The sequence below is a fragment of the Camellia sinensis genome, chromosome 6 (assembly GCF_055761805.1).
Source record: "Camellia sinensis isolate YWXY chromosome 6, ASM5576180v1, whole genome shotgun sequence".
NCBI lineage: Eukaryota > Viridiplantae > Streptophyta > Magnoliopsida > Ericales > Theaceae > Camellia > Camellia sinensis.
The window spans coordinates 27774613-27787186 of record NC_138966.1 but is presented as its reverse complement, the minus strand read 5'-3'; the positions used below and the strand labels follow the sequence as shown (position 1 = coordinate 27787186).

General features: G+C 40.5%; 1 protein-coding gene across 4 annotated transcripts in view; it reads left to right on the top strand.

Moving 5' to 3' along the window:
• The window catches only part of LOC114256275 (uncharacterized), a 73694-nt gene extending 63380 nt beyond the window's left edge, over nucleotides 1–10314 (top strand). For all 4 annotated transcript variants that reach the window (XM_082873497.1, XM_082873496.1, XM_028195908.2 and 1 more), the window contains one exon: nucleotides 9691–10314. In XM_082873497.1, coding sequence (XP_082729623.1) covers nucleotides 9691–9918 — 228 coding nt within the window. In that variant the 3' untranslated portion in view covers nucleotides 9919–10314. The remainder of the gene's footprint in view (nucleotides 1–9690) is intronic.
• The last annotated feature ends 2260 nt before the right edge of the window (nucleotides 10315–12574 follow it).

The following is a 12574-nucleotide window of genomic DNA, read 5'->3' as shown; positions in this document are numbered from 1 at the left end:
ACCCACTACACCACTACCACCTCCACTTCACCTACTCCTTACCTACTACACACTCACCCTCTTCTATATATAGGAATCATGAATCATTGTAATTGATATAACATTACATCAAGCAATAATAATACATACAATTTATTCTCTCTCTTTCTCTATACATTATTTCTTACATGGTATCAGAGCGATAAGATTTAAGCCTGTATTTCTTTCTCACCGGCGGGCAGCCGGCCGACACCTTTGCCTTTGCTGCCCGCTGGAATTTTCTACACATACCTTCCACTCTCCACAGCCGTAACTCTGCAAGAAGAGAAACTTCGCTCCATCATTTTCTTCCACGAATCTTCTTCGTGGCTTTCGAGCTCGTCTCTCACTATCTCGTGCAATCGATCTTTGCACTTCATCGCCACATGTGAGCAACCGTGGCCGTCGTAAACGCCGAAAAAGTGCAAATCCGCCGGATTCTGACTACTCCGGCGGCAAAGCAAGGGGTGAATGGCCACAGCGTCTTCCATATCTCTCCTCCTTCCACGCACAGAAGTCATGCCTAACTTAGGGCATTTCTGAGCCACCTCAGGCTCGTTTGTCACATTTGAAGTCGGAGATGCACACTGTTTCGCAGACGTCGTCTCTGATTCACCGTTCTCCACCAAACGACCTTCACTAATCACGCAATTCTCAACTGCTTTTCCGCACTCAGACAGCTTCGAATCTGCCACCAAAACATCCAATTTCTGACGTTTTCTACCGTGCTCTTCCAGATTCTTCTCAGCTTGGTGATAGATTTTTCATAATGGTTGCTACCGCCGCTACTTCTGCATTTTTTCCAGTTGCATCTCCTCCACCCGATTCTGGTGCCAAGACATCCAGCAAGCTTGGAGGACCTCCAGCAAATGTGGATGCACGAGGGATTAAATCAAAATCTGCTGCCACTGGGGGTTTGCAGGTTAAGGCCAATGCACAAGCCCCTTCCAAGGTAAACGGTACCAAAGTTGGTGTAATGGAGGGGCTCAAGAGTGAGGATGATTCGCCATCACTTCACCAAAGGACTTTTATCAACCAACTGTTCACCTACGTTGGGCAGTGTTACAGCTGCAAATTTGTCTTCTTATCACGTGAGGTGATGATGAGATTTGTGAATTATTTGAAGTGGTTTGAGCTGGAATGCATATCTTCAGAAAAGGAATGTGCCGGTAAACCTAAGATAAACTATGTTAATATGTTACAGTGTGTCTCTCTCTCACTTTACTTTTTCCACCACCCACAACACATTATCATCGCCATTCCCTAACCCACATGGACTTGTTCCCATTGTTTCATACAACTCATCATTCATCCCACTAGAATATATAGAATATATATATATATATATATTTAAAAAAAAAAAAAAAAAAAAAAATACAAATTTGCACACCAAGCCTTCCCTTATTTTATTCATGTTGGGGCTCACCCCGATCACCATTTTACACCAAAAAAAAAAAAAAAAAAAAAAAAAAAACAACAACAACAACAACAACAACCACAAGATTTGTTTTCTTTTCTGCAGACGGCCACCCACCGATCTCACTTTTTCGCCTATTCCGCCGGTCTTTTCTTCTTGCCTCCGTCCTGGGCGGCCCTTGACGGTGTTGCCTCCGTGTTTCCCACTCCACTGGGCACGATCACTCCACCCTGCTCCTCCACTACAGCATATGGCGGACCTCCAAATCGGAACATAACGGTGGCCTTCCGCTTCAGCTCCTTATTTTTCGCCTTTAGCACACTTATCTCTGCTCGCGCATCCTTATACATGCGTTGGAGCAGAGCCAGTTGGGCGTTTAACTGCTGCACCTCATTTGTCCTACTCTGCAGCCGGTGCGACAAGTTTGTGACCGCAGTCATAGTTTCAACACAGGACTTCAATGTATACTGATTAGCTTCAATATCCGTTTGCACTGCCATTTTTTGCTCCACCGACCGCATCGGAAAGTTCAACGGAGCAAAACCAGAGGTGTTTGGTTGAGGTTCACAGGCCACCGCACCAGTTATCTCTCTTGTTGACTCGTTGAGGTCGGGAAAGAGAGTGAGCAGACCACGGGAAGAAGAGGCTATGTTCTGGGTAGCTGAACGGGAAGAAGAAGCCATGTTTTTGGGTTGCTGAGTGCTTCAGAGAAGGGTTGGTTACAGAATGTTACAGAGAACGAAGAGGTTTCAACTGGTTTGTTATGCTTCCAAGCCTCAGACTTCGCTTTGGTTTATAAAGACAGAGACGATGAGGCCGACACGCGCTCTGTCAATCACGTGCATCGCCGCGTGTCAGGCGCCCCTTTTGATGGCTCGACGCTTTCTGTCGGGCACGTCTTTTGATGAAGTGGGCGCGCCTTTTGATGGCACGCCTTTTGATGGCACATCTTTTTATGAATTGGGCACGCCTTTTGATGGCACGCCTTTTTATGGATTGGGCACACCTTTTGAGGGTGCGACTTTTTAAGGGTCCGACAAGACTCTGTAAACTGTCCCGACATTGATTCCGGTTAGCTCCTTCATGGGTCCGACAAGACTCTGTAAACTGTCCCGACATTGATTCCGGTTAGTTTCTACAAGGGTCCAGCAAGACTCCGTAAACTGTCACAACAACTGTCACAGCATTATCTGCTACAACGGTCCGACATGACCCCATAAACTGTCTTCTACATCGGTCTGACACCGCCATCCAGTGTCCTCACCGTTATGACACCACCATACAGTGTCCTCTACAACGTTATGACACCCCCATACAGTGTCCTCTACAACGTTATGACACCACCATCCAGTGTCTTCACCAATGGTCTGACACGACCATACAGTGTCACCTATCCTCTTTTATTTTTATGTATTTTCTTATTTTGTAACTCTCTCCAAACTCAAGTTGGTTAGTTCCTATCCCCCTTGAGTTTGCGGGGGGTTGTTAAAATCCACCTACTCTCCACCTACTTCACCCACTTAAACCTACTCCACTAAACCTAACCCACTACACCACTACCACCTCACCTACTCCACTAAACCTAACCCACTACACCACTACCACCTCCACTTCACCTACTCCTTACCTACTACACACTCACCCTCTTCTATATATAGGAATCATGAATCATTGTAATTGATATAACATTACATCAAGCAATAATAATACATACAATTTATTCTCTCTCTTTCTCTATACATTATTTCTTACATGCTTTAACAGGCTCAGCCAAGCAATCCAATGCTTTACTCGTTTTTGTTTGCAAACATTATCACTTAGGACCTAACTCCCCTCTAGTCCATAATTTGGAGAACTCTTTCTATATATCATCCACACGAAAAAATTAGTTCGATCCGATAATTGTAACCTATTTAATTTAATATATTTGTTTCCAAAAAAATGGACAACAAGTGTGTTTTTAAAAATAGATCATCAATTTTTTTGGTGACAAACATAATAAAGTGAATAAGCTACAAATATCGAATCAGCCTAATTTTTTGTGTTAATGATATATACAAAAGACCTTACGAGATGAACGGTTTAGATCATCAAAACGAAACTTGTAAAAAATATATGTATTATTGATTGATATATTGATTGATTGTATTACAAGATTGATTTCTGTCTATTACAAATGGTTCCTTATATAGATGTAGGTGTAGTGGATGGTGGTAGTGGTGTAGTGGGTTAGGTTTAGTGGAGTAGGTGAGGTGGTAGTGGTGTAGTGGGTTAGGTTTAGTGGAGTAGGTGAGGTGGTAGTGGTGGTAGGTGATGGTAAATTCTAACAGCCCCCCGCAAACTCAAGGAGGATAGAAACTAACCAACTTGAGTTTGAAGAGAGGAACAAAACAAGAAAATACATAAAAATAAAAGAGGATAGGAGACACTGTATGGTCGTGTCAGACCATTGGTGAAGACACTGGATGGTGGTGTCATAACGTTGTAGAGGACACTGGATGGTGGTGTCATAACGTTGTAGAGGACACTGGATGGCGGTGTCAGACCGATGTAGAAGACAGTTTATGGGTCGTGTCGGACCATTGTAGAAGACAGTTTATGGGGTCATGTCGGACCGTTGTAGAAGACAATGTTGTGACAGTTTACGGAGTCTTGCTGGACCCTTGTAGAAACTAACCGGAATCAATGTCGGGACAGTTTACAGAGTCTTGTCGGACCCTTGTAGAAACTAACCGGAATCAATGTCGGGACAGTTTACAGAGTCTTGTCGGACCCATAAAGGAGCTAACCGGAATCAATGTCGGGACAGTTTACAGAGTCTTGTCGGACCCTTGTAGAAACTAACCGGAATCTATGTCGGGACAGTTTACAGAGTCTTGTCGGACCCTTAAAGGAGCTAACCGGAATCAATGTCGGGACAGTTTACAGAGTCTTGTCGGACCCCTTAAAAAAATCGCATCCTCAAAAGGTGCGCCCAAGTTTTCAAAAAGGCGTGCCATCAAAAGGCGTGCCCAATCCATAAAAAGGCGTGCCATCAAAAGGCGTGCCCAATTCATCAAAAGGTGTGCTGGACATGATGGCGAGGCACGTGGGCGCCTTGGCTTGCGTGCCCGTTTGTCGGCTGGTGGCAAGAGGCGCGCGATGCGCGTGGCTGCCTCGGCTATAAGACAGAGGCTGAGGTTGAGGCAAAAACACCTGTGAGAGATATTCTGAGAGAGATTTCTGAGAGAGATTCTGTATAACACTCTGTTGCCCAGAAAATGGCTTCGTCTTCGTCTTCCCGTGGACTACTCACCCTCTTTCCCGACCTCAACGAGTCAACAAGAGAGAGAACTGGTGTGGTGGCACTGGAACCTCAACCAAGCGCCCTGGAGTTTGCCCCGTTGAACTTTCCGATGCGGTCTGTGGAGCAAAGAATGGCAGGGCAGTCGGATGTGGAGGCCAATCAGTATACTCTGAAGGCATGTGTGGAAAGCATGACGGCGGTCACAAACTTGTCGAACCGGCTGCAGAGTAGGACAAATGAGGTGCAGCATTTAAACTCCCAGCTGGCTCTGCTCCAACGCATGTATAAGGATGCGCGAGCAGAGATAAGCGTGCTAAGGGCAGAAAACAAGGAGCTGAAGCGGAAGGCCACCGTGATGTTCCGATTTGGAGGGCCACCATATGCTGCAGTGGAGGAGCAGGGAGTAGTGATCGTGCCCAGTGGAGTGGGAAACACGGAGGCAACACCGGCAAGGGCTGCTCAGGACGGAGGCAAGAAGAAGAGACCGGCAGAGTAGAGAAGAAAAATCCCACTGTTCCGATTTATGTTGGTTTGGTTTTTTTTTTTTTTTTTTTTTTTTTTTTTGGGTGTAAAATGGTGATCGGGGTGAGCCCCGACATGAATAAAATAAGTTGGTGTGCAGTTCGTCTTCTTCCTCTTTTTTTTTTTTTTTTTTTTTTTTTTTTTTTTTTTTTTTTTTTTTGAATAAAAAATAAATAAATAAAAAAATAAAATAAAGAAAGAAATAAAGAAGAATGTGTGTGTTGTGTGTCACTGTTTATTCTTTAAAAGCATGCTGTGTTCCCCGAGAAAGATAAGAGGATGATGGTCGATGCAATATATTAAAATAAACATAGAGATATATATATATATAAAGAGATTAAAATAAGAGAAAGTGGAGTGCATGTGCATCTGGTCGCTTTTTTTTTTTTTTTTTTTTTTTTTTTTTTTTTTTTTTTTTTTTTTTTTCGGCAACACCCCAAACCCGAGAGAGTGGGAGACAGCTGCCTCTAGAAGAGAGAGAGTGAAAAGAAAATAATAATAATAAGTATTATGATTATAAAATAAGAAAAAGTTGCTAGAGATATGGTGAGGCTCTCATGCGTCCTGTTGGTGTCGAGGTGGAGTATTATTTTATGAGAGAGTGAGAAGAAGTGATAAGAAAAAACAATGGATTTATCTGTGCCCCAAAAATAAAGTTGGGGTTAGTGCCCCAACACATGAAATGTTAAACCCACGGTAAAGACCAACAATACCATCTGTTTATCGTCTTCCTGTAGACAACAACCAAACCATTGAACTGTCTCTCTCCTCCTGTGCAGCTGCGCCTACTTCCTTGGAGAGTCCAAACCGGGGTTCTCATTTCCAAGACATAATAGCTGATAAACATCAGCACCCAACCATGAAAGAAGCCATTGAAGCAGTTTGAGAGTCCCAAAAAAATAGCCTCAGAGAACGAAAAAACTCCGTCCGGTGATCGAAATCAACGGCTCTAACCTTACCGGTAGTCCGAAGCCCGATGACAATGTCGCTGGTGAAAACTCCGCCTCGCAGCCGATCCCTACCCACACCTCCACCGGAGTGAGACCGAAAAACTTGGTGACGCCGTGCACGGCGGAGGGATCGAGATCTGATAAGGTTTTGAAGCACGGATTGTCCATCTGGAACGACCCTACCAAGCGGTCTACCCTTAGGCTCTGAAGAATGGACTGTGTACGAGCAGGTTGCTATTGCAGCCATGGACTGTCAATGCCTTGATGTTGCGAAGGACTGCATAAAGGTCTTGCAAAAAAAAAAAAAAATTTCCTGGGAGCAAAAGGGTTGGTAGGTTAGAAGCAATGTTGCTTGAAGCAAAAGGATCCTGGGCTGAGGCAGAAATAGCATATTCAAGCCATTTGGAGGATAATGCAATGGATCAAGTAATGCATAAGAGGAGGGCAGCTATGGCAAAGGCACAAGGCAATCTTTCAGGGGCCATTGAAGGGCTAAATAAATATCTGGAAAGTGAATGTTGAATTGGGTTTAGTGGCAGCGGAGTCAAGGTATGTGTAGAGGTCCGGCGGGCGGCCAAGGCGAGGCTGCCGCCCGCCGGTGAAGCAGAATTACTAGCTTCTTAACCTTGCTTTGATACCATGTAAAAAATATATGTATTATTGATTGATATATTGATTGATTGTATTACAAGATTGATTTCTGTCTATTACAAATGGTTCCTTATATAGATGTAGGTGTAGTGGATGGTGGTAGTGGTGTAGTGGGTTAGGTTTAGTGGAGTAGGTGAGGTGGTAGTGGTGTAGTGGGTTAGGTTTAGTGGAGTAGGTGAGGTGGTAGTGGTGGTAGGTGATGGTAAATTCTAACAAAACTCATGGTGGGCCCCACGAGCCAGGACAACACTCAGTCCTATCGCTTAATGCTTGTTTTGTAATTTTCTAAACATCATGATTACTTATTGACCATTTGGCGCTCAATATTACATTAAAATGAATGGTCCTAGTTCAACCACATCATTTTGTATAACTTTTGCATTTATATAACATTACTCTGTTTATAATTATTGGTAATGAAGTAACAATTAGGGCTGCAAATGAGTCAAGTTGTTCATAATAAACAACCTGACTTAGGCTCAGTGTTAGGCTTAAGCACTCAACTTGATGAAGACTGTTTAGTTATTAAACGAGTCGAGCCAATGCAATCCAATGCCAAGCTCGATTGTGTTCTTGGATATTTTCATTAATCAAATTTTGATTTGTAATTTCCTAAAACTAAGGATCTACTATGAAGCATGGATACAGATACTGATACGGGGTACGATACGATTTGAATAGGAACCCAAATCTCTCAATCTCTTTTCTCGTAGGGCTGGGTTGCGATGGCGATCTCTTTCTCTCCAGATCTGGAAACCCAAATTGAAAGAGGTTGTTAGCAGTGGTAGAAGATTCAGCGGTAGGGGGTTGCGGGGTTGTCATGGGAATGGGAGACTGGGGAGGGGTCATCGGCAGCGATGGTGGCGGAGGCTGATGGTAATAGTGGGTGGCTATAAAGAAGGGGTGTGTATTGAGAAATGGCTTGAGGGACAAAAGGGTAACTTGATTGAGGGACAAAGATGTAATAAAAAAATTAGAATGATGGTGGGTATTGAGAAAATTAGTGGTGTGTAAATAGAATTTCCCAATAAGTAATATGCATCTTAACTCAACACATATCACAAAGGCAGAGCGTAGCTCAGTGGCAATAGGCTTCTTCCACCCTAGGGATGTAATCGGTTCGGTTCGGTGCGGTCGGTATTTAGGTGAAATTCTCCAGCACTGCACCTTCAAGTGTGATGCGTGAAATGAAATGGCCAGTTGACCTGAACCCGTGGCACAGTTCTTATGGGCGACCGGTTTAACCAACGGTTCAAATGGTTCCTCTAAATGAGGCCAGTTCTTGAGAGCTTCTGGTTTCAATGGTTAGCCCGAAGCAGAACCTAGACTAGTCAACTGTTCAACTGGCCAGTTTGGTCCGGTTTTAAAAACATTGTGATAGGGTTCCTAGAATGTGGACAATTTTAGAAAAGAAACGAGTATATCAATGTAACTAAAGACATAAGATGGAACGATGACTAGTGTGATAATAGGAGGGGCAAAACAATTATCTTTTCAATAACAATAGCCTGGTTTATTTCTTTTCAATGGGTTGAGTCGAAGTGGAGGAGACTAAGTCATCAATCGTGTCGTAATTGATTTCCTATTTCCAGATGAATGAGGGCCACAGAACCTTCAACCAATTGGCAGTAAGTGCTTATGTTTTTGCATTAGTTATAGATGAACTGACTAGGAACATTAAAGAGGATATCTTTTGGTGTATACTATTTTTAGATGAAATAAGTTGACAAAACAAAAGAATGAGTAAACTTTCAGTTAAAATTATAAAGAGATTCTTAGAATATAAATGGTTTAGCTTAAGTAGAACTAAGACAAAATATATAGAGTACAACTTCAGCTCTTGTTCTTTGTAGATGGTACCTACAGTAGAAATTGGGATGAAGATAATAGAGCAGAACTTGATGGACATGAGATACCCAAAAGTGATCATTATTGACATTTTGGGTAAATTATTTATAAAGATGGTGAGATTGGCGAGGACATGACCCATTAAGTTAGGGTGAGATGGATGAAATGGAGGAGTGCATAGCGAGTGTTATGTGATCATAGGATTCCTATCAAGTTGAAGGGAAAATGTTATAAGATTGCTATCATGTATGTTATTGAATGTTTTCCGGTTGAGAAAATAGATTTTCAAAAAATTAGTATAGTTGAACGAGAATGCTGAGACGGATGAACGGTGTTACAAGAAAAAATAAAATAAGAAATGAATTTATCAGGAGAAAGTTAGAAACAACACCAATTGAAGATAAGATGAGGAAAAGTAGTTTGAGGATGGTATGGTGATGTGCATCGTTATCCAATTACCTATAGAGGGTGGTGGTAAAAGAATTAGAGGAATAGCTTGGATTAAGATATGATAAAAAAAAAGATAGGACTGTGTTATATGAGGATAGAACCAATTGGAGGAAATGGATCTGTATAGCCAAACGCTTTTGTAGTTGGCACAAATGCTTTTGTAGTTGAATTGATTTGAGCACCTAACTTTTGTCTGACATACTTTGAAAACCCTGTTACATCATGTCTTCATTTGTTAGATTATTCATTTGTTAGGCTTATTGACAGCCGGCTCGGACTTGGCTTATAAGCTCTTGAGCGAGCTGATCCCAAATGTGCATAGCTGGGCTTGTCACTAACACGAGTTGAACCCAAACACACCTGTGAAGTGCTGAGCCTGAACACCTACAATTCTTGGGTCTGAAATATCTATATGTCATCTGTTATACTGGGTTATCAATGATTCATATGTTGAGGGAGAGCAAGTTTCTGGCACTAATGTTCAAACATAACCATGGAACGGTTGAAAATTTTGTCCGGTCATTGATTTGAGTTACACTTCGATGCAGGGAGTGATGAACTGGAGAGTAAATTTTCAGTTGTTAAAAGGACCAACAAAAAGGGTGCTTATAAAACTTCAGAAAACTCTGAAAAGAGGAAGTCAAAAGATTCATCAGAGTTGGAGGAGGACAAAGAGAAGGATAGCGATGACGAGAGTGATGATGGGCAGGCAGAACAGAAGATGCAGCGAGGTGGAAAGACTGGTAGAGGTCGAGACAATGGTGCTCTCAAACTGACACCGGAGAAGAAAAGTGCAGAGTGCGCTCAAGGAAAAGGAAAATCAGCTAAGAGGGGAAGACACTAGAGAGTTACAAGCTACAATCTCCCCAGTTTGGCTTGCAAATTTTGTTCATATTTTCTATTTAGTGGCTGCTGTATTGACATTGTTTTAGTTTGATGCCATGCAAACACGGTCTCCATTGCTTATTGAACGGATCAAATTAGACACTCCTGTTAATTTCAGTGAAGGGACACGGTTTGAAATTTGGATCGCAGCAGTATGGGTATATTGTTGTTGATAGAATGGCAAGCATTAGAGTAGTCATTTTGATCAAGCATTGTAGACTAATAGTATTATAGTACTTATGGACAATGCACAAGGCTAATGTAATGAAAATTTCTCTCCCCTTAAATTCTTGCTCCTTTACTTGCTTCCTCCATTTCAGGTTTTTCTGTTGGGCCTTGTCAGAATTATTTTGTGGCAAACAGATGGTAGGGCTGAGGTCGTTCACACTGTCATGAACATGGCCTGTTTGGTGCACCTTATTGCTTTCTTTATGGGGGGATTTATTTATTTATTCTTATTTATTTTTTTTTTTCTTTAATAAATATTTGGGAGTATGTGGCAGTGTTTTAGTTTTTGCATTTAGACAATTAGTTTTTAGTTGTTGGATGGGTTATGAATTTGATATGCAACACTAGACACTCGAGTCTCTGAGTTTTAAAATAAGAGTATTTTGATGTTACTTTTGACTTGTACATAAGTACCACAGGAAGCGCTGCCATTGGTGCAATGATACCTCAGGAATGGTGCTATTCAGAACAAAAAATGGATGGTCCTGATTTCTCTGATCACATGATAATGATGCACCATGTATGGCAAATGGGAGATTGGTGTTTGAGGATGAGATATGAATTATAATTATCCTTGTGATGCACATCGAGCTACATACTACTAGAACTAGTACTAGTGTTAATAGCTGTGGAAGTTGTTGAAGGGCCCAACCCTCCAATCATGTTTGCTTTTAAGGTCAATCATGGAAAGGTCCCACCTCATTTCCGGACTACCATACCACATTATTTACATGATGTTTTAAATTAATTAGGTAACATAAAATTTTATGAGGACATGTTATTTTGGATACAAAGTATTGTAACTTATTATTAATCAAGAGAATCCTGTTGTTGATGTGCCTGTATTGCGTTTAAGGGGTGTTTGTTTCATATGATTGAGGCATGGAATTAGACTCTATGTCCAATAGATTTATTGGTTCATCGCTTGATTAGAAAAGTGAAAGTCGGGCTAATAATCAAATACACATCATTTCTAGCTAAATAATCTAGAGACTATTTATCTCAAGGCTACTAGTCTATTATATTGCAATTCTTATCTAGTTAGTCCAAACAAAAATTCCCTATGTCCATAATATCTATACAACTAACCTCAATCCTAAATAAAGGATAGGGGTTATGCGTTAGGTAATCTAATAGTTAGTATGTAAAATTTTCTATCTGATCTCTTATAAATATGAATCTTGATATAAATATATGTGATTTAATTATCATGTTGATAACCTCACATGATATTTTTTAAGTACATCTAATAATTTAACTTCGCCAACATGCATTGTTATTTGGTAGTGGCTTCACTCAGTCCCAACAAGCTTGTTGGAATACAGATAGGATTAAAGGTCCCCTAGGCCCAAACTGGTCCCATTTTGAAGTTCAGTGTCCTAATGAGAACACAACAGCCATTGATTGTGAACAGTTTTGAGTATGCTATCGTACCAGCATTCTAAATACTTTAATGGTGTTATGCATTCAAGCATTTTTACATTGTATTTGGATCATGAATTTGGGTAAAAATTTGAAAAAATTTTTTTTAGATAAAATATGAATAAAATATAATTATATAACATGAATATAATAAGCTTATTGTGATTTCATAAATGTTGGTGGAAATGAGTTTCTCTTTCTTACCCTTGTGTTTTATTCAACCTTACAGTGATGGGAAAGACTGAATCCTATTATGGGTGGGTCGATGACCAATTTTCGTGTATTATTATATTTCATTTACCCATCAAAGAGACATGAAAACCTTTCGTTCTGTTAGTCAATCATCTCTCTCACCCTCAATATGCTTGTTCTATTCATAAGTATAGTGAGTGATGAGAAAAATTGGATTCTATTGTTCTATTCTTACTCTTAGTATGTTTTATTCCCATAAATAACAAATGTAAATCATTGCCCACACGTGTTAATATAAACCTCTTAAATAAGGGTAAAATAGTCATTAAAATTGTATAAAATTAAAACTTTACACTCTCCATATGAGATCTCTCTCTCTATATATATATATATTGAATTTTACCCACGTGAAATTATTTTTAAGAACAAAAGACTAAAATTAAATATATTTTATTATCTCCTTACACTCATTTCTCTTAATCCCTATTACTTTTTTTCCCTTCTCAATTTTTCTTCTTTGCTTCATATCTATTTTCAAAAAATGAGAATCATGGTGTTTTGATCATATAAGAAAACAACAAATGAAGAAACGGTGGTGAAGAACCATAAAAAAAGTGAAAATGGTGAATTTTTTTATTTGTTTGGTAGGTTTTCATTTTGTTTTTTGATAGAGTTCTTCTACTTTTGTTCGGTGTGTCAAAATTA